Source organism: Catharus ustulatus, chromosome 4 (genome assembly GCF_009819885.2).
Source record: "Catharus ustulatus isolate bCatUst1 chromosome 4, bCatUst1.pri.v2, whole genome shotgun sequence".
NCBI classification, from domain to species: Eukaryota; Metazoa; Chordata; class Aves; order Passeriformes; family Turdidae; genus Catharus; species Catharus ustulatus.
The window spans coordinates 35,316,138-35,343,699 of record NC_046224.1 but is presented as its reverse complement, the minus strand read 5'-3'; the positions used below and the strand labels follow the sequence as shown (position 1 = coordinate 35,343,699).

Below are 27,562 nucleotides of genomic sequence, written 5' to 3'. Positions count from 1 at the left end.
GAGCAGCCCATCACAGCAGCAGTCTGAGATCTGCAGGAGTATATAAGTTTGGCTTTTTATGAAGGATTAGGCTGGCAATCTGAAAAAAAAGAAGCATACTTTAAGGTTGATTCTTCCAACTAGTTTGACATACTGCAGTAAGATAGGAAGGCAGGAGGTTGATCAGATGCCTCCTCACCTGACTTGTTCTCTGTCAGTATTTTTTAATCAGTATTTTACAGTCAGTTAAGAGTGGAGTATTGTGTAAAAATATATTGCAAATTATGCTAAAAAATTGTGAGGTTTGTGGCAGTATCACATACATTTCCATTTCTGATGTAAGCTGATGTGGTTGTGAGCTTACAACTCTTCTCCCAGGAAGTAGATTGGCCACTCAGCACTGCAGGAACTTAGTCTTGTAAAAACTTAGAGCTGCCTACTTCAGTATAGTAAAGGGGGGATGGGAGAGTTAGTGCTTTTTCTTAGTTATTTTGAAATAGCCTTGGAACCATCAAACTTGCTTTTTGAAGGTCATTAATATAAATTTATTGAAAAATAAGTGAGAGTGCTTGTTTCTGGTTGGCTGCTGGTTTGAGGGGGGGTTATTTGTTGTTTTTTGCCTTTTTTTTAATGTCACACTCTGGTCTGACTGACCATATTAGCCAAGCTGCAGTAAATAAACAGATCCCTAATCACTCAGTCTGGGCCATGTATTAAAACTGAGGTAGCTCATTTTGAGGGCAGGGGGAAACAGTATTTGTGAACAGTAAGGAACCAGGTGTTCATGGCTAAGAATATGGAAGTGGAATGGGGAAGGTGGGAATTTTGGGCAACAGCCAGGTAGATCATCTTAGTTAATTTGGTTAAGCTGGATTTTCATGGAAGTCTGATTTCTTCTGGCTGCTGAGCTGAGTTGGTGTACTGTGGTGTCAGACAAGCATGAAGGTAGAGAAAGTTAAAACCAGAGTGCATCTGGTATGATAACCTGATGGACTGGTGCAGTTACATCCTACATTATAATATCCATCCTTTTTTTTCAGATTTATTTTGTATAGTAGGTCACAAATGATCTTTCTGTTTGAGTTCCCCAGAATGTTATCTAGTACACATTTCTCATGGTGGTAGTTTTGGTAAACTAATGTTACCATTTGCAGATAATTTTTTGAAACTTTTTTCTGTTTCTTAACAGGTGCTGCAAAGTTGGTAGTAGTCATAGCAATATTTTTATTGACATTTTATGTCATATCTCAAGTGTTTGAAATAAAAATGGATGCAAACTTAGGACACATATTTGGTAAGTGACTTTGTTTTCTCTGGTCATTTATTAATATTTACTTGAGCTTTTATCAAGAATATTGTATTTGTTTTGCCTTAGGCTCTTCAACTTAAGAATTCTGTGTTTATTTTTAATATGTGTGCTTGTTATTTTTTTTGTCTATAGTATATGTATTAAATTATTTTCCATATGAAATATTTAACCTATTAACTCTCTTAATTAGTTTGATTCTTTTGTCTGCCAAGGATATATAATTTTACCTGCTTTTGTTTTGTTTACTGGAAATGCATTCTTAGCGTAGAGTACTAAATTAGGTGACTTGAACCATGTTTCCAGAAATCCATGCTCTGCCTTACTACTGCTAAAGAGATTTAGAATTTGTTTTGGAGGGGGGCTTTTTCTCTTGTGCAGGTATGCGACTGTGTTGAGTTGAATGTGCAGTAATCAAAACATTTCAGATGTGCCCAGGTGTCCTACACAGATAAAGATTAGCAGTTGAGGTATATCAAATTTCAGTCTATTTTGAATCAGAATTTTCTTTCAAGGTGCTTTTCATTACCAAAAAAACGCCCCAAAAATGGGTGGAGTTTGTGTTCTTTAACTCTGGATGACTGCAATGTAAGCTGCCATCCAAACCAGTCAGCAGAAACATCTTCAGTAATCATTGAAGAGATGGGGGTGTCATTGTGCATGAGGGGGGCACTTGTGTCTCTTCATGTCTCAGGAAAGGGAGTCATGAATGGTTGGGTTGAAATACACCTGAGCTGCAGGCTTCCAGTGAAGCTGTAAGGAGGGAATTAATTTCACTTCAATGCCCTGAAGTCCATAAATTCTCAGAGGTTTTGGATTTCTGTGGGTTTTTGATTCCATGACTCTCAAGAAGCAATAAATTAAAGCAGTGCTTCTGAATGGGATTCCTAGTCACTTTCATTCTGCTAATGCATAAAAGTTATTTTTTTTAATTGGGGCATAATATTCAGGTCTATTTGATACTTCATTTCAACCAGCCTGTTTTTATAGGGGTACAGAAAGATTTTACATTTTTAGGATATGATATAGCAGATGACACTTTAATAGTAACGTCTTGTAAAACTTTCTTTTTTCATTTTAGCTAGATCAGCATTGGATGCAGCTGCACGCTGTGAGTATTCATAGGCATGTGTTACTGCTGTGACTTGCTTTTACTAATAACAGAAAGACTGATGAATTTTCATAGTTAAGAAAGTCTTAATTACACTTCAAACGCAATCAGAAACTAATTTTCCTCTTCTCCTGATTTTCCTAAATTTCTGGTAAAGTCTGTTTTGTAGTTTTGGATTGTGTTTTTTGATGACAGTGCCAGAGCAAGCAGCAGGGTGACAAGAAGCTGAAATAATAAGATCCTTCAGGAACTTAGATTATTTTAAACTGCTATGTAACTGCAGATGCAATAGTGTTTGTGTTTCTTCTCTTCTTTGAATTCCTTCAGAATATATTTGTCTGTTTGTCTGTCTACCTGTGGTGTTCTCTAAAATCTTGGTTTATTTCCTTTTGAAAGCTACAAAACCTCCAAGATACAAGTGTGGGATCTCTAAATCTTGTCCTGAAAAGCATTTTGCATTCAAAATGTCAAGTGGAGCAGCGAATGTAGTTGGACCTAAAATCTGTGTAGAGGACAATGTGTGAGTATTTTTCCTGGTTGTTTCTAAGTGTCTCTTTGAAATACTTAGATCACTTTGTACATAAAATCAGCAGTTTGACATGTTAGTGTTGTTGGAAGGAGATCTTTTTTTTAGTATCAGTCACACTTAACGTCTTTGCCTTCCACATTCATTTAAGCTACTCCAGTTTAGCTGTTTCTATATTAGTCAGACTATATTAGTACAGTTAGCATTACAGCAGCTGGTGCTAGTGAATTCTAGAGCCAATGGCAACTTCTCTGTGAATTACAGAACCCACATAATAGAGTAAATAGGATAATTCATGTATAAAAGAACAAAAATGTATTGGTAGCATTTTCCATCACTTTACTCTCTAAAGTAACTGCAAGACTAGTCTCAAGTGATCTTGAAGAGAAGACTGTTTTCAGCACTAAGTACCACTCCTGTGTAAGGCTGGCTTAGCTCAAGCTTGCTGGTTTGTGTGGGAGTCAGTCTGCAGCAGAGCATCCCTGTGTAGTTGGGAACACGTGCTAGCAGGAACTCACCTTGGCACATACAGACTACAGGCTGCTCCTTCTGCTTTCCTGCTACCTTACTGGTGACTTGCTTGGTGACCTTGGGCGGGCTTATCTAATCTCAGCATGGTATTTGTACTGGTGTTACAAAACATGCTGTTGTCTCATTCTGGTTGCTTGATATAGGATGCTTAATATCTTGAAGACTTAAGCTGATTCAATGATTAAAAGTTGTGAAAGTGCAAGTAATGTTTAAATTTCAGGATTGTAGGGTTGTTCTGTTTGGGATTTTTTACCTTATTTTTGTTTTAATGTCTTGCTAACTGATTAACTAAGAAGAGTTTTGTTATTTCTGTCCAAAAAAAGGGAAATCCTATAATAGATTTTTTGCTGAAGAAAACGATGAAAACAAAGTAGTTGCTGGGAAAAGTCCTCTAAGCAAACACTTTAGTGCACAGCTATTGGATTCTAAAATCCAGCTTTTTTTGGCAAACATTTTTCTGAATTTCTTCAAAGGGGAACTGGTCATGTCTCTTAAGTGTCCACCATAAAATTTTATTGTTTTCATGTGATCTCCTGCTTTCCTCATAAGAGGATTTTTTTCTCTTTGAAAAGCTCTCAACTTGTTGACTGTAAATTCTTGCAAGAATTCTAAAACTGATGAAGGGCTGCCCTCCTGTGAGAAGCTGTTGCATTGCAGCCTGTTGTGTTCGATGGTGCACAAGCTGTCTCAAATGTAGGAAGAAATGTGTCAGAGCTCTGAAAAAAACTCATTTACTCCTGAGCTCTTTTTTTAGAGATATTTTTGTGAACTCACACCGACAAAAAGGTTTTTCTTTTTCTGATTACTTTGTGTTCTTCACATTTCCATGACAGGACAGCAGGAACAAATTTTCATAATTGGTGAATGATATATGTGAAATAGAGTATTTTCCTATGTATTAAATGTAAGGATGTCACTTGACTTAGGAAAGCACTAAAGTTGCTGATAAAATTCAGAATGCAAGTAATTTGTCAATTTTTCTTTTTTATTATATAGATATTTTAATGTCAAACAGGAGTTCTGCTTTATACAAGTTCAGTCATAGCCTTGTTCTATATTGGGAGGCCATAATCTAAATTAGAAAAAAAAATGCTGGCCTTATCATCAGAATATTCAATATTGTAGTTGCTACTTCATGGGCTTTTTAGAGGAGGCTTTATTTACTTCTTTACTAGCAACTTCTCCATGCAGTTTTATTTTTTTAAGAAGCTAGTTGCATGATAGTGCCACAGTAACCCAATAGCAGGGTTGTATGTACAACATTCCTTTAGTAACTAGTAAGTCTTGTATTCATAATTGCAGATTTTGTTACCTGAATCCATTATAACTCTATGCATGTGTGGAGTTTTAGTGTCTAGTCACCTTAGTATTAGATATTTTTCTGTTGGTATTTATTTACAGAGAATTTTTTACTCCAAATGAGAGGATGTTCTTATTCTTTTTGATAAATTAAATGCCCACTAAATCTTGCAGGAGGAAAAGAATGGTTTAGAACTTCATTACCTTTATTAATTTATGTTTCAGTTTTTATTTGCGATGTGTTTTTTCTTGTTTAGAATGGATGTTCAGACATGCATGAAAATCACATGATCAGAGCAGAAATGATCCTCCAGTGGCTAAAATACTTCTGGAGTTCCCTATTAACCAGGATTGAATTCTGAATTTCAGCAGAAAATTTCAAGTATTTCCTTTTAGAAATTACTGAATTAGAGTTTTAATTTAAACCACAGTTTTTGGCAGATAGTGTGACTTAAGGGACTAACATAAGAATATGAACTCTATAATCTCTGATTACTAGTTCTTTAAAACCTTTTAAATTCACTCTGCCAAGAGTTGCCTTTATCTGGTAGTCTTTCACAGCCTCTCTGAATACTGAGTCTGTTTGTGATACTGGTCTATTCAGTTTGTCATTCCTCTAAATTTTGGCTCCTGTCTTCATCCTGGGCGCAAGAGAGAGCACCAGAGAGGAAGATTTTTGACATACTTCTGTGATAGACCATTTCTTGTTTCTAGCCCTATCACTAAGAAGTTGGCATGAGAAACCTGACATGGAAGCTGTGTGTGTAAGGATGCATTGCTAAGAGTAGGTGTTCAGACATGACCAGAAGATCATATTGCTGTAGAAGAAATGTGAAAAAATTTGAATGTTACAGGATTGTACACATGTGCAGCCCCTTCCTAAAGCCAGCTAGGGAGGTTAAAGAATCCTGATCAGGATGTAATTTCAGCATCTTTTAGAGTGTGTTTGTAACTAAGGACATGTGTGCAGCTATATGCTTTTGCTGAAATGCTTTCTTTAATCTCAGCTGAAGGCTTCCTCATTATCCTAAATTATGTAATTGTTCCAGACTTCTCTTTGTCCTGTTTATGTGACCTCTTTTAATCCTAGCTTCAAAATGTTAATGCTGGGATATTTGGGCACTGAAGTCAGAACAGACTTCTTCACATTGTGTGAGCTGTCAGTGAACAGGGATGAGGAGCTCTGGAAGCTTTCTCTCACTGGAGTGGTACAGCCACCAGGGTCTAAGGTGGCACAGCATCCTACCTAAATTTTAATGCTCCTGCTACCTCTTCTTTACCAGTCTGAAGGGCTTCCATTTCACGAGGGGACTCTTCAGTCCCTTTGTCCCTCTTGAGTTTGGTAAATAAATTTCTGTCACAGATTGTGACATTTTTTGGGGATGTGTGATTGTAGTCCAAGATGGTATGCCACTTTTGCTTAAAGTCCCATCAGTGTGCTAACTATTTTTCTTGCAGTTAGGTTTCCTGTTAATTGTATGAGTAGCTAAGTGCTTTGCCTTTCTTGTTTCTTGATGTGAATTTTAAATGGTTCTGTATTAACACATTTTTGTTCATTGTGTGCTTACAAAAGAAAGATTAAAATATTGGTTATGTGACAGTGCTGAGCTCCACAAATTAATATTTGGTTATTTTTAATAACATTAATAGCATAACTACATAATGCTCATTTTTATGACATTTAATATATAGACATACTTTGAAACCATGATTAAGCAATCAAATTTAATCACTACAATTGGGGATACTTTATGTATTATTCTTAATTCACTGGTGCTTCAAGAACACAGATTAGCTCAAGGAGATTTTGCTTTATTTGAGTACTCATGAACATGCAGTCTTTTAACTATGTCTCTTAGAACTCGATTTGATTTAAAAAAAGAAATATTTCACATTAGAAGATCGTCCAGTTAAACATAAAAGCATTTATTTTGTTTCAGTTTAATGAGTGGAGTTAAAAATAACGTTGGCAGAGGAATAAATATCGCCTTGGTCAATGGTAAGTGATATTTTAAGGGGACAGATTGTTTTCATTTTAAAATAGTTTTTGAAATGAAAGGTTAAATACTGTGGGGTGATAAAAGGCAAGCACCAAGGAGAAAAGGAAGTATTCAGCTTATTTGTACTGAGATAATGTCAGATACTGGCACTGACACTTCATTACGAAGCAGAAAAACTCAGTGTATTTTTGCTTCCGAAAATGGGTTGTAAAAATAGTAGTAACCTGCAGTTCTGTGGTGACTGCCTTGTTGATACTTTGCAAACTCCTAATGCACAGAAAAATGGAAAAAGGCATTAGATGCTTTACCTCTTTTGACCTTGTGTGTTGCCACCACTAATTAAACTGTAAACTGTATTCTTCTGTTGCTCTCTTTTCAGTGAAACTTCTTTAGCATCTTTAACAGTTTTGTTACTGCACAGAAAGACCAGGTCATTATCTCCTCACTTGAATCAGAATATTTGCTATAGATCCTGCCCATAAATACATTGTGTTAGGTAATTGTGTTCAGGGTTTGCAATTTTCATTAAACCTAACAAGTTTAGCTGCGTGTTACCTTGAAAGCTGAACTGAATGTCAGCACTGGCATATTTGTCTTTAATGTGTAGGAAATTATTCCTTGTAGCACTGAGATAGCACTTTGTCATTTTGCTGCAATATGAATTTTTATTTGTTGATTGTACTCAGATTTACATCATCTAAAGCATAACTTGAACCATATTTCCTAATCCTATGTTGCTTTCCTAAAATGACTGAATCTGATCAAAACCAAAATACTTGTCTTAGTATTTTGTAGCTCCACTCTTTCTTCCAAACTTTAAATGAATGTATATATTTTAAAAAGCCTCCAACTTCCATCAAATACTCCTCTATAGACAGCATAATAATAAAAGATAATGAAATATACTTTATTGTCCACTTTTTTTATTTACTCTGGATGTTTACATCTACTTACAATTTCCAGTCTATAGCAAAATATGAGTCTAATTTTAATCTTTCTGACTTTCTATGTGGCACAAAAGGCAGTCTAAAGCTGTACTGTCTGTTTTTGCAAAACCAACTTTAAAAAAGGCAGATATATGAACTGAACATTCTTTGTTGGTTTTAGAGCCAGTGGGTGTTATCATTTATTTTAGATTCCACTTGAAGCAAAATCAGAAATTTGCCTAGAATCACAGAATGATCTGTGCTTGAAGGGATCTTTAAGATCACCCAGTTGCATCTCATTCTGCCATGGCAGGGACTCCTTGCACTAGACCAAGTTACTTAAAGCTACATCCATCCTGGCCTCTAACACTATTCTGGCTCTTCTCACTTTTTTCTTCTTAACTTTTCCTGCACTTTTTCACAAACCACTAAACTGTTTCTATTAAAAAAAAGTTACCATAATTCATTTATCTACTGTCTTTTGCAGCACTTTGTCTGAAAGAGTGTAAGAGGAGTTGAGCATGTTATCTGTAAAATAGTTTTGACTATATATGATGATATTAAATGTTTCTTTTTTCTCTTTTCCTTCAGGTAAAACAGGAGAATTATTAGATACTAAGTTTTATGACATGTGGGGAGGAGGTAGGTGCAGTAACACTGGTCAGAGATAAACAAATGTGCTTTTTGCTTCCTTCTTGTCCAGACTCCATTTGCTGTGTGATTTCAGGTGGTAGCTAAGGGAGTGCTTCACCTCTACCTTTGTGAGGAGAATGCAACTTTAAAGAAACACAAATAGTTGAGGTGGGAGGGAATGGTGTGGTTAATCAAACAGACTTGTTCTCCAGAGTAGTTCTCGTTAGTGGTTATGTCTTTACAAAATATGGATTAAACTCTTTCTATAAAGTAAGAGTTCTCTGATGCATTTTAGCTTTCTCTCAACTCTGCATCTTTTTATAAAGATATATTTACAAATATTATATATATTTTATATATGTAAATATTATCTTTACAAATATTCTTAAAAGTATTGTCTTTGCAGAAAACATTGCAGGTGTTTAAATACAAAATTTTTTTTATTATTAAACAGTTTTATGTTCTCTTTTTTCCAGATGTGGCACCACTTATTGAATTTCTGAAGACCATCCAGGATGGAACGATTGTGTTAATGGCAACATATGATGATGGTGCAACCAAGTATGTAATTGATTTTAAACAGCACATGTTACTTGAACTTTTGCATGCTGTTTTATACTGAAAAAATACATTACCACACAACCACTTTGAATAAGATTTTGTTCTTCCAAGGTGACAGATTCGAAACTATACTTTCAGTTTATTAGTTGTATAATGCAGATGTGATTTGGGCACAACAAAACTAAAACTAAGCAGATATAGGTGTGCTGATTTTTCTACTTCTGATAGCTCCTTCTGTTGTAGGCTAGTAAATTCGGATAGGTCCAGGCAAAGGAACATGATTATGAGAACAATACTATCATGGAAAGTGTCTGTTCCATCCAGCACTTTCTTCAGAACAACTCCAAGACAGAGTTTGGTGGTTACAGGATTGTAACCTTTCCCAACCAGCCTTGCCTGAATCCTTAAAGTCACACAGGTTACTGGTTTGAGCCTTGTATTTTTTGGCCTCAGTGTTTTACTGTTTCACCCTAAAGCTATTCAATTTATTAACAGTCAAGTGTGTTTACATTCACTGCTTTTAGGAAAGAAGAAAGTAATTTACTGGGGTTTTAGCCAAGGTTGGATCTTCTCTCTGTTCTGTTCACTTGTTTTGTTACTTTACATTTTACCCACTTTCCTTTCTTCTTCAATGTTTTAGATAATAAGTACGATTAGTTTTGCTTCAGTAATCATGTTACAGCTGATATTTTTGAAAGTTTGTATGCAGATAAAATACAGCTAAACAAAGAAGTTACATTTGGCCTTGTCACACTGACAGACAGGAACTACTGCTTACTGACAGTACTACAACTACCACTGGTAGTTGATAGTAAATATAAATGCCAGTTCTTGGAAACAAAATTGTGAAGAATCAAGCTGCCCTAATGCTTGAGAAGGTTGGAGTATGGGTTGGGCAAATAATCTCCGTAGTATTTAACAATTTTCATAATTTTGACTAGAGCGAGTCATACAGCTGTATCTCAATAGGTGTCAATAATCAGAAGTTTTGTGTCTTGTTTGGTAATCAGGCACATTTAGTAACCTAAAGGAAGAAATAAAGAGCTGTTATTTGGAAATTTTGGAATGATATCTAACAGAACTGTTTTCCTTTCGATACTAAAATTGTCCTATTTGGGTTTACAGCCACTGAAGTGTGCTGTGAGGCATCATTCTGAATTTTGAATTAACTGCCCCAAGCAGATGAGAATTTATTTCAGATATTTATTTCATTCTTCTAATCTGAAATAGCTTTTACTTTATCTAGACTTCAGCTTTAGCCTACAAACAGTGTTTGCTTTAAAGGCTGACTTTTTCAGTTGCTTGGAGAACTGCTAACAGAACTTGAGATGTATACATTCTCACAGGAGAGGGTTCTTGGCTTTTGTTGGTGTAGTGATAGGTTTATATCCTGGTTCCTTGAGATTATAGTATGAAAGAACAGCACTTGTTGCATCAGGTGATTTCAGAACCAGCCTTATCTGATTCTGAGAGATAGATCTTGCCCAATATTGACTGACTTAAACTATATTAAATAAGATCAAAGCAGACTGGTTCAGTGAGCAATGAAAGCTCTAAGGGTATGTATTTTATTCACATACTGAACTGCTCTGGTTTTTTCAAGGCTTAATGAGGAAGCACGGAAACTGATTGCTGAATTAGGAAGCACGTCTGTTACTAACCTTGGCTTCAGAGACAACTGGGTCTTCTGTGGTGGAAAAGGAATTAAGACTAAAAGTCCATTTGAACAGGTTTGTGATTCTAGAACTTCCTGGAATGTAACTTGCATTAACAAAGGCATAGCATGTTTTATAAATGCCATGCATTTGTTCAAGACGGGTATCTATTGCAGTACTGGTACACACTGTTATTTTCAGGTTTTTTCCTTGAGTAGCCTCCTCTTAAACATAAAAAAAAGATTCTTTGGTGACTCATAAATAATAAAAAAATTATATAGTGTAGATCTTACTATGCCAGTAACTAGATTATCCCTCTTTTTAATGAATCAAATTAAACTGAAGAATTCAAAACCTTCTGCCTGAGTTGTATTTTAGATGCACAAAGAACAGTGAACTTCCAAGAACTAAGTGAGAAGTTAAGGTGTTTCCAGCTGTTAGCTTTGCTCTTCTCTTAAATTGCTGCCATCTCAAAAGTTGTAAAAGAGAATACATTCCCATACTTCAGCTGTTACAATTCAGCATGTGTCAATGTTGCCTTTAATTACTGTTAAAAGTAGCTTTGTGCTAGCAGAGTAAGGAAGATGTATTTTCTTCTGCCGGCTTTGTAAGACAGGGGAAACTAAGTGCAGAAGCAGGGGCAGATCTTGGAGGCAATAATGTCTTACCTGACTGCAGATGGTTGCTTGGTGGACAAATAAAATATTCTTTCAAATCTCACTATTTGTTTTCATTGCCTTGTAAGTTTAGTATCCTTATTTATTTTTACCTAGTGGCTCATGCTTTAATGCAGTTGATCATTTCCTTGCTTCTCTCTTCCTAAGCAAACATCTACAATAAAATTTAAAAATGTGTTCCCTGTATGGCTTAACTTTTTGCCATATACTTGTCTGAGCGAGTTACTTTAAATGGCGAATACTTACAGATTGTTATATTTGATTCAAAACACAAGAAGTTAATAATGATGTTTTTTCTTTGTCCATGGCCTGAAAATAAGTACTTGTCTTAAAGCTGTGAGTTAAAGCAAAAGAATAAATGACTTCAAGTTAACAGCATTATTATTTTCCCTTTATAGCACATAAAGAATAACAAGGACACAAACAAGTATGAAGGCTGGCCAGAAGTTGTTGAGATGGAAGGCTGTATCCCTCAGAAGCAAGACTAAATGAAAACAAAGGAAAAGGAGAAAGAATATGGAAGAAAATGCACTTTCTGCTATCATTAGAGAGAGGGCTATGAAGGAGACTGTACTGTAAAAATTATTTTTAAAGCATGCAGCCATCTTGTCAGTGTGTGCATGAGCACTGACATTTTGAATATTGGGATTATTTATTGCTAACACATAGAAATTCTTTTTGTAAATATGTCCAAAATAAAAGAAACATCCAATCATTTCTATGCAGGTTTCTTAAAAGCACAGTATTTAGTTTGCCTGTGGTAAATAATACTTGTAGATAACTGGCTAATAGTACGTATGTGAACAATAAACAGATTGTGACAAATGTACTGTCCTCTTAACAGTTCAGTGTTGCTGTGACTATGTAAACTTGGTGGAACATTGTAGATTTTAGTAATATGTTAATAAGGAGCTTTAATTTTTTTTATCCTCTGCCTTTTTAATGGCAGCATCAATTTTTATTAAAACTATTTGGTTATTCTAATACCAAGTGCTTAAAAAATTTATTTTGTGGTCCCCCATCAAAACTGATCAATCAGCAAAGGAAGACTACATGATAGTATAACACAGATGTGCCATGAAAAGCACAATAGAATTTTTTTTCTATCTTTAGGGGATGAACTAAAGTAAATATAAAAACAGTATGTGTGATATTTAAAAGCAGCTTGGAAGAATTTGTACTTGAAAGTGCTTACTTTATAGAAGAGACTGGCATGTTAAGCAGCAGTACTGTGACTAATTTGTTCATTTTTTATTGCAGCTTTTGTAATGCTGCTTAACCATTGCTTCTCCCTTATGGCTGTTCAGCTGCAGTAGCTGGTCGTGGAGTGAATGTGTGTAATGAAAGAGCTCCCACTTTTAGTTCTAACATCAGGAATGAATTTCCCATCACAAAGAACCTGTTAGAAAGCAGACTGCCTTCTAGTGAGAGTTGTTTCAGGGTGCACAGTTGTGCACCTTCACCACCTACCGTACTTCTCATGAGCCAAGGCAATCTCTTCTTCAGTGCAATGTCAGAGAGAGCATTGTGTCTTGGGGTATACAATGTGTGACTTAATGATGTTCCCTTCATCCCTTTTTTTAATGGAAAAAAGAAAGGAACAAGTTTAAGTGGCCTTATTCTTTAGCTTATATCACAGCTGTGTGAAGACCTTGCTTTCTTTCTAAATTTGTATTTCTTTTAAGTAGGGCCAGCTTGAACTTTTCTGGAAACTAAGTTATACCATACTAACTGACTGTGTCCATAGTCACAAAATTAGGGCTGACACAGGACTGGCTGTAATCTTTTGGAGCTTTGTGTCATAAATTCTGCTATGGTCCTCAAAAAACTTCAAGCTAGTACTATGGGGCAAAAGCCACAAAGGATTTTTCAGGAACCCACAGTGAGTTTAACATAGATGAAATACATTAGAAATAGTATTATTGTTGATGGTTTTTTGAGTCAAATTCTGTGCACTAAAAATTTCAAGCAATATTGAGAATTACCTTATAAGAAAAATAGATAATGTCTGATACCAGAGTAAGACTGGATTCTGAGTTGTTCTCTATGTTTGACTAGCTTTTAAAATAATGTGGATTTCCCTTGATATTAATGTAAAACATCTATAAATGCATCTGACATAGTGCTTTTGTTAAATCTTGCAGATTTTCCTGTGTAGGAGAATGTGTTAAAATCGTATGTATTTTTTCATTGAAGTAAAATCCCCTTTTCTAATCAGTCTGAAATTTTATTTCATTATTTAAGGCTGTAGTGAAAAACTAACTGTGTAATTCCTGGAATTTTCACAGAAAAGCAGTTCTGTCGGTGTATAGGCCAGTATTGGCTATGCTGCTATCCCAAATAATACCAAAATTATTTTGAAGTTACTCAGCAGGGTTTTAAGAGGACGAAACCCTATTTGGCTGCATTAGCAGTTTCCCTGGACTACGCTTGTCTTCATTCTTTTGGCCAATTAATATTTCATCTTTCTTCCAATTAAAAATTTCAAATTTCCTGTACAAAATTAAATGGAGAATGTGTGCCTTTATTAGCAATCCAAGTTGAGTAAATATGATTCTCTTAACCTCTTAAAGTTGTACCTGCAACAAACCTTTGAAACAATGAATTTTAAAACAATAAAGCGGTAGAATTATTTTTTTACATCTTAAGAATCAAATTATTTAAAATTTTGATGGAAATCTTCCTCTTACTCTCTAAACTGTGTCTTCACAGCTATATGCTAATCATATTTAATAAGACTCTTGCCAAAAATTTGAGTCATACTGGACTGGCCACACAACTGGGGTCTCCTTGTTTTTCTCTGTTATCATGCTCTATTGACTTGCTGCAAGATCTGGTCCTGCCCTCTCTGCCTTGGGCGGGCAAGTTGCAGTCTCCTGCTGCTGAGATGAACTCTGGAATCAGCGAGACTTTCTGGTACTCTATCTGCATTTCATTTGAGTTGCCAAGCACAAAGGTGATTATTCTGGCCTCTCTCCAGCTGGGGACAGGAAATCAGTTGCAAAGACAAAGGTACAGATGTACAAACACTTTTGTATGTGACAAAGCTTCAGGATCCCTATTTTCCTATACATGGTGATGGGAATTTTTGCAGCATCTTGCAGCAAGGGAAGGGAAGAAAAAGGTTGTGAGATATGTCTACCTCAAAAAGTAGAGCTGTGAGTAGAGAGGGGGAAGGACACAGCAAGGTTTTAACTTAATTTTCACCAAGGAATATCCAGCTGAGATTCAAGGCACGCGAAGATGACTTCAATGTAAACCACAGCTCTCAACTGCTTTACTAGTGGTGCTTTATATGGATTAACAGGAGTCCTAAGAAAGAAATGGAAGGGGGTCTCTGCCTTGACCTATCCTCTGGACCTTCCCTAGTGCCTTTCATGATCCAACTATTTTTTTCCCCCTCTGGAAAAAGGAGACCCTTTTACAGCCTTAGTTTCCTGATTGCCAGTTTGGAAAAGGCTTTATTTTGCTCAGCATGTTTTGCTTTCCAGATGTCTTACTGTGGCACTTAGTTTCTTCAAACATTGAATTGACTGCTAAATGCTTGATGTGTATGTAATGTCTCCTGAACTGTTTGGGTTTTCTGCAGTCTGAGTGTTTTTCAAGAATAAGTGTATTAATAAAATAAGAGGCCAGGTGGGTAATTTCAGAGGGGGAAATAATACTGCTGCTATACATGCAGACTGACTTTCCTGTGTGAGCATGGGAAGGGCTGCAGTGCCTCCCTAACTGACTTGGGTCGTGGCTATGGTGGGTACCAAGCAAAGGACCTTTTATTGATGAAATCCTCTTCAGCTTTAAGGCTGTAAGGGATGGGAACTTTGAGGCTGAGCAGGAAAGCATGATGACAGCTCTTGATGTGTTCAGTGATACCATGGGGTGCCAGTAGCTCCAGATGCTCTTCAAGGGATACAAGGGAATCCTGCTTCTCACCCTCTGAGCAACAGGGCACAAACACCTGAGCTTCAGCCACATCTCACTCCTGCCTCCCTAGGGGGTGAAAAAGTGAAGAATGGCAAGAGAACATGCTCTACATGAGATGTTTCTTTGCATTTCTGATAATATTAAAGCCACTTTTAGTTCCTCCTTGCTGTATCTGTAGTTATCTCTTTCAATGTTACAAAGCTCTAAGGCATCCGTCATAGACTCAGGTTAAAACATCCCTCAGATATCACTTCCTGTGCTTAACTGTTCATGTAGGTGGGTTGGCTCATGCGACTCTCCACTTAGGTATCTTTCTACATTATTCTTTGCCCAATGTTCTCTCCAGAACACACAAACCAGTTCCTTACTCTTGTATTTCAATTGCTATAGTCAATAAATATGTAATCACCTGTTGCCTCAGAAAAGTCTCTTCCTTTCTTAGGGTGTTATTCACATCATGGTATAGCTACAGGCTCATGCAAAAGCATGAGAAAAGGCACTTCAAACTCAGGAGGAATCATGACTCCTCTTTGAGCTCGATGGATGGCAGTGGAAGAGTGCTATCTTCTGTGGAACATAGCTTCCAACTGTTTTTTCCTACCAAATGCTACAGCAATCTTCTCTAATTTTCCTTTTCAACCTTGAATGTTTTAGCATAGTTTTCATCAGTACAAGTTCCCAGGTCTTAGCAGCTGAATCATCCCATTGAAAAACTTGGTGGATGTCTTGAATTCTGACTTTTATATCTTAGTTCTCATAGATGCCTCAAAAGGACCTAACCCACCATGTAGATAACTACACCTTGTGTCATGTTATGTAAATTAGTTAATAAAATCAACACCATATGTTTATTATCACTTGAAGTATGCAGATATGAAAACTTTGTTTCAGGGCATTAGAATATATGTGGAGAGAGGTAGCGATCAGCACAGACCATCGTAATAGTCCAACTACATTGTCTACTATGTAAAATGCATGGAAATCACTCCATCCTCTGGGAAGTTTCTGATCCCTGAAGGCAGCCAAAGCAGGTAATTAATTCTCTTTCTCTTGCTGATCTTGCAATCAGTGCACAGGAGGAAAACAAAACAAAACAAAACCAACAAACAACTGAGCTCAAATAAGATTTCAAGGTTATTTAAGTGGTTACAGTTGTATTATCTCAAGTATGGTCTCAGCACAGAGTATGATACTGTTCTGTCTGAACTTAGTACTGTTCAGTCATCTCCCAGCCATGCTGCCAATCGGTCCTGTGGCACAGCCTGAGGAACCTGTGGGTTTATTTTCACTGCTGAAACAACCCAGGGTCACAACTCTCTCTTCAGAGTCTTCCACCATAGTATCTCCTCCCTATTCAAGTTTTCAAGAGAAGATGTTGGAACCTCCTGTGACAGTGCCTTACTGGCCATGCTGAGCACCCTTCCCACAGACAGCAGATTTTTTGGTCCCAAGATAATAATATGGTCAGGCCAATGGAGATGGACTGGCCAAATGTGGAGCAAAGGTCCAAATAGCAGATAATGGACTTCACTGTTGCTGAACTGATGTTCCTAAAATAGTCCACATAAGGCAGTGAAATACCACATCAGAGATTTCCCTTCCTTCTTCCTGATCTAAACATCCAATAAAGAGTGACAGTTCAGAATCTGGACACCATCTTTCCTGGGAAAATAACTGACAACAAGGAAATTAATTCTTTAAAGTAACTTTGAAAGCCTCAGCCAAACTGTCCCAAGTTTCTAAAAACTGGCTGCTAGTATGGAAGAAGTTAAGGGATTGAAAACCCTTCAAGTTCCCTTGATTTCAGTGGGATTTCAGTGTTGGTAAAATGCATTTAAGAGAATAATAAAAAGAAAGTATACAGAATATCAATTAACTGACCATTTAGAAAATCATAGTAAGTGTTTCTCGTCAGTGTGTATGAACTGCAATAGTTATAACCACTCTGATGATAAAAAACCTTAACATTTATGCAGTTCTCTGATTAATTTCCCCCAGCACATGCAAATAAAAATCAATTAAAGGCTAGTACAATATTAACAAATATCTACCCAACAAATCTCAAGGGCTGTAGTCTTATCACATTAGTTTTAGAAACATTTTACATAACTTGCATAATTTAAATATTTACAAAATATAAACTCTTTTGTTTTATCAAAAATAGTACTTTGCATAATTAAACAACAGTAATCCTTTCACATGATGCTTTTAAAGCCAGGCATTAAATCACTGCATAAAAATAAACAACCTTTTACAGATGTAAAATAAAATTAAGCCAACATATGGAGACAGAAAAATGTTATCATTAACAGTTTAAATATTTTAGTGGTGTATGCCAATCCATAAATAACATTGTGCAGTCAGCTTACTGAGGATGCAACCTAATTAAAAATTCTAGCTGCTGATTCTATAAAGAAAATATGTTTTAAATAATCCTTTGTTTTATGGCAGATTCCTTTGGGCTAAATTTCATGTGGTCAATTTTGATAATGATGGTGAGCCAGCAGTGAGATGGCTGAATGTGGCAGGTTATTGCATAGTATTCAAGAGTGGGGTGACAACCAGCTGATTCACAAAATGTATGCTCGGATACTCGGAAAATGCCTGCAGAGGATTTTATTTCCTTCAAATATCAAACTGTGTTTCTGCCCCTTCTCATACCTGTCCCTTGTGTGTTTGAAGGATATCCTGTTAAAAATTCTGAGGTTGCTATTTGGTACTCCATTCATATTCACCAAGCTGTGCTCCTGCCTCTCTGCCCTGGACACAGCTTGACTCTCCTTTTCCAGGCAGACACTGCTGAGCTCTCTGTGGTCTCACACGTTCCTCACTTCCCGACGCTTTTCTGCACATTGTGCAGAAGGCACTTTTCTGAACGGCTGCAAAGCAAATGCTTCGTGGTCAACAGCTGAACCCTTTCCCTATCTGTGGGTTTTTCTGAAGTCTGCAGAAATGAACTATCTAGTGGATCCATCTAATTTCAGTTTTAAAAGCACAGACATAAGGACTGTATCTAATGTGTCTTACAAACTCTCTTAACTCTTCAGTCTCTGACTAATGAGATCTTGAGATTTCTCCACTGTGCCTTCCCACCACATGGATCTTCAGGACGTTGTGTCTATTAAATACTTGAAAAGTTTAGCATCTGTCTCTGCTCATGGAGTAACACGTTCAAATGTGTCATCAGGAGTCCTTTTTGCTGTTTAAGCTGTCCCTGCATGCAGCCTGATGTTTACTCAGCTGTCCTTTCAGTCGAGGCATGCTTGGACTACCCATTGTCCGGCAGTACCTGTTCCCCCTGAGGCTGCTCCCTCTGAAATCCCACTTGGTGACAGTGAGTGCTGCCCCTGCAGCAGCTGTGTGCACCACACAGCGTGGATGGCTTGGCCATGTTTCCTGTCCTTCATCTTACTTGCAGGTGTGTACGTCGGTCATGGTCTCACACCTCCTGCAGCGCACGTAGCAGCACCAGACAAACTTGCACTCGCACCTTTCCACGTGCCTGACAACATGGGTGTTGTACCCGCGCCCACAGCACAGCAGGTTACAGCCCTCGGGCCCCTGCGACGTGCGGTTACACTCTCTTCCCTGAGTCCCAGGGATCCCCAGCTTCTGGTCTTCAACACAGTAGTTGGGTGATTTGTTCACGTACAGCAGGTCCTCTTTCCCAATTGGTATTTTCCTCTGGCTCTTCTCTTTCCTGCGCAGCTTTTTTTTCAGTCTGTCTGATATTTGTATGCTGTTTTCATACTTATCCTTTAAAAACCGGCCAATCTTTTCAAAGGATGACATGGTTTTCCAACAGGTTTTCACAGCACAGGACCCAGAAACACCATGACAACGGCAATCCACAGACATCAGCTTTGCTACAGCCTGAAAACAAAGGGAGAATAACATTTGGATGTGGTCTTTCATTCATCAGGAATGCTGCCTGGCATCAGTAACACAGAGGTCGCAAAGTATTTAATATTACAGCTGCCACTGCCATTTCCATAACAGGGAAGTCAGAGCACATGTTAGGAACCAGGTTTCCAGCCTGGACCCCCACTGTGAGAGGCATGATCTTCAGATGTGCTCTTCATTTGCAGTTTGAAAGGGCCATAATGTAGCAATATTGATCACAACAGAATGCTGTGATTTCTGGATAGTTTTTCATTCTGGAGGATCCTAAATACCTGAATGACATGTCCTATGTCACTCTTCCCACTCCTGGAATGCAAAAGGCTCTCATGGGCAAAAGGGTCTAGTGGGGAATAGCAGAAGGGGAAAGCAAGGATAGGGCAGGTCATGGCACCCTTCTTATGCTGGAAGACATTTACTGGGCAAGTGCCCAGTTACATTGTCTTTTAAGGGTACCTTAAAGCTACCATGAATACCACTAAATGTTCAGAACCCTGTTTGTAACTAAGGCCACAGGAATGGCTGAAGTCACACAACAGTGCCTGGGCAGCCAGTGTGGCTCAGCACCCAAAGCAGCACAGGAGGAGGCACCTCAGGGCAAGCTGTTGGAAGAGCAGGAGGATGCTCACATTTCTGATATCCACAGAAAGTCTGTCAAAAGACCCACCAGCTGTCCTAGCAGAGGTGTCTTCGGCTCAGGTATTCTGTACTAAACCTCAGGTGCTTCTCACTTATAGACTTAAGCCCTGTTCTTTTAATTTAGACATAGCTAGTTCTAGTATGGGTTTCTAGTGTTGCCAGTTTCATAATGGCTCTATTTAACACAGATAGTTGCATTCATATTACTTTTAAAACTATCAGTGTTTCAGCAAGGTTTCCACAGTTATTGCCAACATTTAAATACCCTTAGATGAGTTTCTTCTCCATGCCCATGCAGAAGCAAGGGCTGGGCTGAATAGTAACTCTCTGACCAACAACAGGAATCTGAAGCCTGAGTTAAGCTTTTTACAACACACAACAATTTTGGCTCAGTTTATAGGATATCAAGTCTCAAACTACTGGAATCTGTAAACAAGCAGTAACTTCCTTTATGTCTTTATCTTGAGACAGACTCAAGCACTCAGGAGACAATCAGTACAATAATTACTTCTCTAACATCTAATAATCATAGTATAAAACCATACAATTAGTCTTGTGACAACCCTCACATTAGAGTTTGAAAAAGGCACTGAAAAATCACACATGTACAGATGTAGCACAAGATAGCATAATTTTTGATCTGTTTTTTATCTGCAATAATGTACTTTTTGGAGCCATCCTGTGGATAAATATGGGCCATTGGTTAGTAGTGTGGAAAGCCCATGTCACCATCTTCCATTTTACTAACCCTTTCACCCATATTTAAATTCCACAATCAAAGCAATTGGGAAATTTAACATTAAGTGTGGATTTTAAATTAACTCACTGTAAGTTTGTCTTGAAACTTCTCATGCATCAATGCCAATGCATTTGAAGGAACCACTTTTGCCAAAACATGGTACAGGAGATACTTCCACATGCTGTGGGCTGCTTTTTGCAGCTGGAAATTTTTCTGCACTACTGGAAGAAATAAGAATACTGCAACAAGCAAATTCTCACCCATGAGCACACACAGACTCTTTTAGGGGCAAAACAACTGCTTGTTAATACTGATAGATACTTACCATCTCTTCAACACAGACTAATTTCTCTTTAATAGACAGACTTGACCTTGCTCATATCTCATGAATCCGTCAATAACAAAATCACTAGGTAGTCAGAATAGTAATCATTAAGATGTAAGAGTGATTGAGGCAGATGAGAATTTGAAATCCAAGGACAAAGAGTCTGTCAGAAGACAGATGACCCAATAAAAATGTGAAGGAAAAGAGAAACACAATATCAAAAGATAAATTTTATGCACAACTTAAAAATAGAGAGGATTTAATAGTATTTTTCCAGTTTTGAATGATAACTTATTTTTTCAAGTAACTAGAATTTTGAAGTAGTTTTTATCGTATTGTGCTATTTGATTTATAAGGTTACAGATGTAATCCTAGTTTTCACTGCAGTATGGTAAGGTACTTCCTAAGGGCAGGAGAATCCAGAAATTGTCAGAGGAAGCTCTGGACATGCCTGCTAGGTGCTAAGGACGAGTTACTTCCACGTGAGCAAGTAGCCCTCACAGAGTCTTTCTCTGAGGATGAATTAAACAAAAGTAGAGGGAGATAGAGTTTCGAAACAGGAGCAGAAACTGAAGTCTTAGACTGACATAAAAATACAAACATGCAGCATACATGTTTGTTTAGCAGTGTACAGATGAGCAGATGAATGCAAGAATTACGAATGTGGCTCAGTGTCTTGCTCCTCAGCTGCTAGGATGGACAAATTTTCAGCCAGGACTGCAATATACTTTAAGTTGCCAACATAGGGAAGTGACATTTTGCTTCGCCTGACCACAGAACATGCTACTGCATCTCAGTCCGCCACGTGAACTTCAATGAAAAAGCTCCCATAATTGAACATCTGGCAAAATTTAGGGATTAGGCATCTTCTCCTGATGTTTCAAGCAAACCTAAGATCGTGCCTATAGAGCCAACACGGCCCTCAGATGGGACACAGCTGCAGCACACACCTGTGTCTCAGCAGTGCACAGTGACTGCAGTTACTGGGACCATGACTTCCAGACTGACTCCACAACTTCCAGACTGACTCCACAACTACTATTCTGTTTCACACTTTAGATTCATGTGATGAATCTGTTCAGTTATTCATGAGATAGTGAGGGGATTCTTCCTATGAAACAAAATTCCATGGAGAGCCTCAGAGGAAGACTGTTACAGAAACCTAGTGGATAGATGTGTCATTCTGAGCAAGCTGGGACAGGCTTTCTTAGGTGGGTTTGGAACTGACTGGTAGGTAATGAGAAATGATCAATGTGGAACTGAGCTGGGTCCACAAGCATCATGGTCAGCCACAAGCCCCTATTCCCACTCAGCCTTGGACATACAATATGCATGACAAGAGTGCAGGGCTAAGTGATGAACAGGGACCAGCATTGCTCTTTTTTAAAATTAAACATGAGAGAAAGATAATTTTTAAAGTGTCTTCCTTTCACTGATCCTATGCAGCTAACAGAAAGAGCAGCACAGGGTGGGAATCTGTGGCTAGAACAGATGGGGCAGAAAGCAGAGACTGATTTGCAACAAAGAAGAGTGTCAATGGAATCACAGTTTGCATGCCCTCTAACACCAGTTAATGCTTATCATGTCCAAGTTAAGCTTTCTGTTTGCAGGCACTGTTCTCAGCTGTACTTGTTCTGTCACAAGAACTGATGCCTGTAACCAAATGTCCCAGTTTCAGCCACTGGTAGAACTAATACGATTATTCATGAAGACAATCACATGTCCTACCAGAGGTGCATCACTTAGGAACAGTTCCAAACTTGGTGAGTCTCTTACCAATCTACAAGTATCAGTAAAAACAAACTCCAAACAAGCCTCACATCAAATAAATTTCCACAAGTGGAAAAGTGAGCTGAATTTTTCCAGCAGTAAAATAATATTAATACAATATTAGTCAACTCATAGTGCCTGATTCCCCACATCCTTTTGGATAAGGAGCAGAGCAGCCCAACTCATATATGCACATCAAAGCACACTGAAAATTGCCATGCTAAAAGATGATGAATGTTTATCTTTTAGCAGAATAAGGATGCAATCTGAATCTTCTGAGAGTCAGATTAGTAGACAACTCAAAAGACACACACAGTTTTAAAATTTTTATAGGTTGATATGATAACTATGAGATGCGGAAGTACAAAATAACATTTTGTACTGAAATAAGAGAAACAAGAAGATTCTGCACATACCAGTTCTGTTACTAATGCCAAACAAACACAGAAGTATTGTCCCTGGAAGACTGCTCTTGCAAGGCACCAAACCAGGAACATGACAGTATTTATTACAAAAGGTCATAATATACCAAAACATCCTTCTTGTAAGCCCCAAAACATGAAGGCCAACATTTTCCAGCATCTCCTAGTTAAGATATAAAAAAGGAGAGTTATGGTAAACTTTACTTCAGATAATATTGCTGCTAGAAATCCCAAGTACCAACAACAAACATTCTTTTTCATTCTGGACAGTGATCAAAATATTTGCTTTATCCTACATTTTGCCATTAAATTACAAAATATTTATGCATGGAAGCTGACTATATACTTCTTCCTTAACTATCTCGCTCTACAACCCTTTGCTCTTTCCTTAAGTAAATAATAATTTAATCTTCTGTCCCTCTTATTAACATCTCCTACTATACTGCAAGATACCAATCACCTTTCCTCGGAGATGATTTAGCTGACTAGCCTCTAATTAAACTCATAGAAACTGTTCTCAGCTCTCACTTAGGTTAAAATTTGTTTCATCTACTTCAGTTATAAAAAGGGTCTTTGTCATAGTACCATGGATTCATGGAATGGTTTGAGTGGGAAGGAACCCAAAAGATTTTCTGCTTTTCCAACTACATAGCTTAAATGAAATAACACATATTACCTGTAAATATCACTTAAAATTAAAGTAATTTTCAATCATACCACTATGGCTCTTATGATGGCTTACTGTGGTGACTCCTTCTCTATGGCAGATAGGAAAGTTGATTACAGCGAAACCCACTGGTGTTGCTTTCAGCTACCGGAAATTTCAGAGTCACAATGGAGTCCATCAATATGTGCAGCCAAAACCAGAAGTTCTCCCTTTCTCTTTTTTTCCTTTAATTAAAGCTGTGTCTCTGAGTAGAACAGATTTAAAGTATTATGGGCCCAGAGAGAGCCATTAAAGATAAAATCTCCAAGGTAAAGCAGAGAAAGTAATTTTAAAGGAAAAATAAGAATACAAATCTCTGCCATTCCAGATGTAAGCTCCAAGCACTCGATTACAGGCCCATATCTCCCTGTATAGGCTACTTTGCCCCCACTTTACATCCTCTGCAGGACAGGAAGGAGAATCCAATGTCACACACCCGAACACAGATTTCCTCAGCAAGCCTGGGTTGGAAGTTCTTTGGGCTGAAAAAAACCCATCCAAAATCAGTCTCTTTCATTTGATGCATGTCCTAACCAATGAGCTGCTTTGAAGGTCTCATTTCTATCCTATATTTTTAGGGAAAGTATTAACTCTTGATTTCCCCTCTGAACAATGTTAAACTTGCACTCTCAGATGTGGACTGCAGACTGCAGATGAGTAATGAGGCCTTGTGTCCAGCTGGCCTTCTCATTCAGTATTAGAGAGAATTAAAGATGCAGGTCATGGTAGTAACAGAATAATCAGTGACAAAAATAATATTGTATTATGCTGATAACAGGACTATTTTGAGTGTGCAATTTAATGTCAAATATCTAATTAAGATAAATTTACTATTTAAGCAGATCTCTTACTTATTTTGTGGATTTTACTTTAACATACAGAGATTAGTTGGTTAAAACCAGCTCTGATTCTGAGTTTGTACATGTTCCTTTGGTGATGTTAGTGCTGTTATTGCCACTGGCCACATGAATACCTGCAGCCAAGAACCCAGCTCCTTTGGCTGATGCCGTTTTGTCAATGAAGGTGATCGAGCAGTCGTTGCCTCATCTGAGTGACACCCACCTGCCTCCCAGCCTCGTTGTTGTGCAGGTTCATCGCCACCAGTCCGCTCCCGCTCTTGCCTGTCATGTTCTTGAAAGGCAGGTCCAGGAACATTCTGCTGAAGGACATTCCGTAGTGGATGTCGTCGGAGCAGCCGCCCCAATGCCAGCCCTCGGTGGCCGAGCCGCCATGCCGCAGGGTGACATCGCAGGAGCACTCGGTCATGTTCCCCGCGCTGCACGACCGTGTCACCGCGTGCACGATGCCCGCCGCCGTCACCGCCGAGACGAACGCCACCTCCTTCGTGCCTGCGCAGCAAGGCGTGGAAATGTTACTCCATAGCTCCCTCTGAACACCCTCCTGGCTGGGCTACAGACCAGGACTTCACAGGCCAGATCATTACTGAAAGGGAACAGTTACAAGTGGAAAATCATCACAGCTTGGTCTGTCGTGTTAACTTGCTCAAAGCAACGTTCATACCCAAAATGACTCCAGGGCCTCTTCATATGACCATGCTATTAATGGTGCTCTTTCTGTCTACTTGTACCATGAGATTTTTAGTAACCTCTTTCTAAATCTGATTAGAAATTCTATTTGCCACAGAAATATTCAAGCCAAATAATGTAAAAATTAAAAAAAATCAAGCTCAAAACTAACCACATTTCAAACTCCTTACTCCCCACCCTGCTCTTCACTATTCATGCTGATTTGAAGAAAAGGTCAGTTTAAATCTCAGAGAAGCTGTCATGATCCCAGGTTACTTTGGTACAGTGCCAAAACTTACCTCATGCTAAATTTAGCAAACATTGATGTTCTTCTAATTCACAAAAGCTGCAAAGAGCCCCAGAAATCTTAAACCAGGTGGAAATCAGGATGGCACAAAGATTTTTAGGCCATATGCTTTTCCTAGAATAAGCTGGCCATGGGAAGGACAGCAGTGTTAAAGGCCTTTACATGTTAGACTATATCTCAGAAGAGTCATGGAGGGACCTGCCCGGCCTTCTTACACCTGACCTATTCTCTGAAACTTCTGGCATAATGTGGCACACAGCTTTATCCAGTGTTAAGCAGGCCATACTGTAAGCACACTGAATATTCGTGAGTGGTCAACAAATGTAGCTGAAATTTTACTGGAACGGGCCAATTTTCACTGTTGTGAAAATTATTTCCTTTCTCCAAAGTTCCTGCTCATAGGCAGGAAAATTTCTGTTTGTTTCTCCTGTTTGTATGTGCTGGTACCATCATAAAAGGCTTCCACAGTACACACTAGTGAAGCTTTGTGGGTGAACAGTCCTTCCTGTTGAGCAGGACTAACACACACATGGCTCCATACAGTGGGGAAAATTCTCATTTTCTTTTTTTTTCCCTTTCCTTTTTGGAATATGCACTTTTAATCCCTCACTTCATGTTTCCATGATTAAAGCTTGGGGGTTTTATACTGTTTTAGTACAAAGTGAAGATTGCATGAACACAAAGTGAAGTACCACAACATTTAAAATCACATCCATCACACAGTCAGTGACCAGGGAGCTAAAAGAGAGTTGCAGGACCCTTGCAACTTTCAGGAAAGCTTTGGTGTGACACTTGATACAAAAGGCTCATTATTGTTGGAAATTCCCACAATTTCGTAATTATTTTATGCAAAAAAAGCAGCTTTGGTTTCACTGTGTTGATCAATACCACTAACTGAGCACATATATATTTTAAAGCATGTAACATAGTATTTTGTGCCCTGAGCAGATTTTTCACCTGCTAGTGACCTTTTCGAAATAATGTGTCATAAGTCCACTTATTTAGTAACTATGACACAAGGGGATAAACCCAAAAGTCTAAGAACAACGGCATTTCGACATAGCTAAGTGGATCTACCTGCGGGCAGTGTCATCCAAAGACGTACTACGCGAAAATCGCAAGAAACAACAACAACGTTGCAAAGACAAGGGCAGGTTTCGTCTGCTCGGTGCATTTCGTGTGCCTGCGGTACCTCCCGGGACGGCTGCGGTGACCGCCCGGCCCGGCCCGGCCCGGCTCTGCGGACGGGGCGCACGGACGGGCTGCACGGGCGGTCCCGGGCGCTGCTGGCCCCGCAGACGCCGAGCGGCGGGGCAGCCCCGGCCGGCGCGGTCACTCACCGCTGCTGAGCTGCTGCCCGAAGGCGGCGGGGGCGGCGGTCCCGCGGCGGGCGGCGGGCGGCGAGCGGCAGTCCCAGCGCTCGTGTCGGAACTGGCTGCGGCACTCCTGGAGGCCCAGGCGCGCTCCCTCCCGGATCGCGGGCATCAGCTCCGGCTTCTGCTCGCACAGCTCCTGCTGCCGGCGGCTCAGCGGAGGGCTGGCGCAGCCCGGCTTGTCGGGCCCGCCGGCGGCGGCGATGCCCAGCCACCTGCGGAGGCAGCCCCCCGTCAGCGCCGGGCCCCGACGGACACGAGGGGACGGGCTCCGCGCCGCTCCCACCCTGACCCCGCGCCCGGTACTCACATCCAGGTGCTGCCGGCGGCGGGGCAGAGGGCGAGCAGCAGCGCTGCCCGCAGCAGGCACGGTCCGACGGGAGCCCCGCGCCCCATGGCAGCCGCATCAAGCCCCGCCGAGGAGCCGCCCCTGCCCGCCGCCCGGCCCGGGCAGCAGCGACCCAGGGGGCTGTACCAGGGGCTGTGGGCACTGTGTACTCGAGTCCCTACTCGGCCTTCTCCCCCTCCAGGGACAGGGGGCGGCTGACGCGGCGAGCCCGGGCCGTCGGACGGCCCTCCTCGGGACGCTGGGCTGGCAGGGAGGGACACATCGGGAGCGCTCGGTTCCCGTCAAGGTGAGAAAGTTGGGATTGATGTTTTCCCCGGCTCCTTCCCCGGCTCTGCCTCCCCGGCCGTGCATTGGCTGCCCGGGGGCCGGGGCGGGCCG

At 39.4% G+C, this 27,562-nt stretch overlaps 2 protein-coding genes across 2 annotated transcripts in view; one reads left to right on the top strand and one right to left on the bottom strand.

Moving 5' to 3' along the window:
- The window catches only part of FAM3C (FAM3 metabolism regulating signaling molecule C), a 30,207-nt gene extending 16,786 nt beyond the window's left edge, over window positions 1–13,421 (top strand). The window contains exons 3-10 of the mRNA XM_033057904.2: window positions 1,169–1,273; window positions 2,367–2,396; window positions 2,793–2,916; window positions 6,693–6,751; window positions 8,270–8,320; window positions 8,788–8,872; window positions 10,476–10,602; window positions 11,603–13,421. Coding sequence (XP_032913795.1) covers window positions 1,169–1,273; window positions 2,367–2,396; window positions 2,793–2,916; window positions 6,693–6,751; window positions 8,270–8,320; window positions 8,788–8,872; window positions 10,476–10,602; window positions 11,603–11,692 — 671 coding nt within the window. The 3' untranslated portion in view covers window positions 11,693–13,421. The remainder of the gene's footprint in view (window positions 1–1,168; window positions 1,274–2,366; window positions 2,397–2,792; window positions 2,917–6,692; window positions 6,752–8,269; window positions 8,321–8,787; window positions 8,873–10,475; window positions 10,603–11,602) is intronic.
- On the bottom strand, window positions 12,982–27,231 carry WNT16 (Wnt family member 16). Its single transcript, XM_033057902.2, has 4 exons — window positions 27,146–27,231; window positions 26,803–27,050; window positions 24,692–24,978; window positions 12,982–19,001 (listed from the first exon to the last, which is right to left on the bottom strand). Exons 1-4 carry the CDS (start codon window positions 27,229–27,231, stop codon window positions 18,537–18,539), a joined length of 1,086 nt encoding a protein of 361 aa, XP_032913793.1. The 3' UTR covers window positions 12,982–18,536.
- Window positions 27,232–27,562: the final 331 nt, after the last annotated feature.

What these genes read in the sequence shown, in the direction of transcription:
- WNT16 (XM_033057902.2), bottom strand. Translation starts at nt 27,231, where the DNA reads ATGGGGCGCGGGGCTCCCGTCGGACCGTGCCTGCTGCGGGCAGCGCTG. An exon ending in GCCGCCGGCAGCACCTGGAT is followed by an intron (nt 27,051 to 27,145) that starts GTGAGTACCGGG and finishes CTGCCTCCGCAG; the next exon opens with GTGGCTGGGCATCGCCGCCG. An exon ending in CGGGCAGCAGCTCAGCAGCG is followed by an intron (nt 24,979 to 26,802) that starts GTGAGTGACCGC and finishes CTTGCTGCGCAG; the next exon opens with GCACGAAGGAGGTGGCGTTC.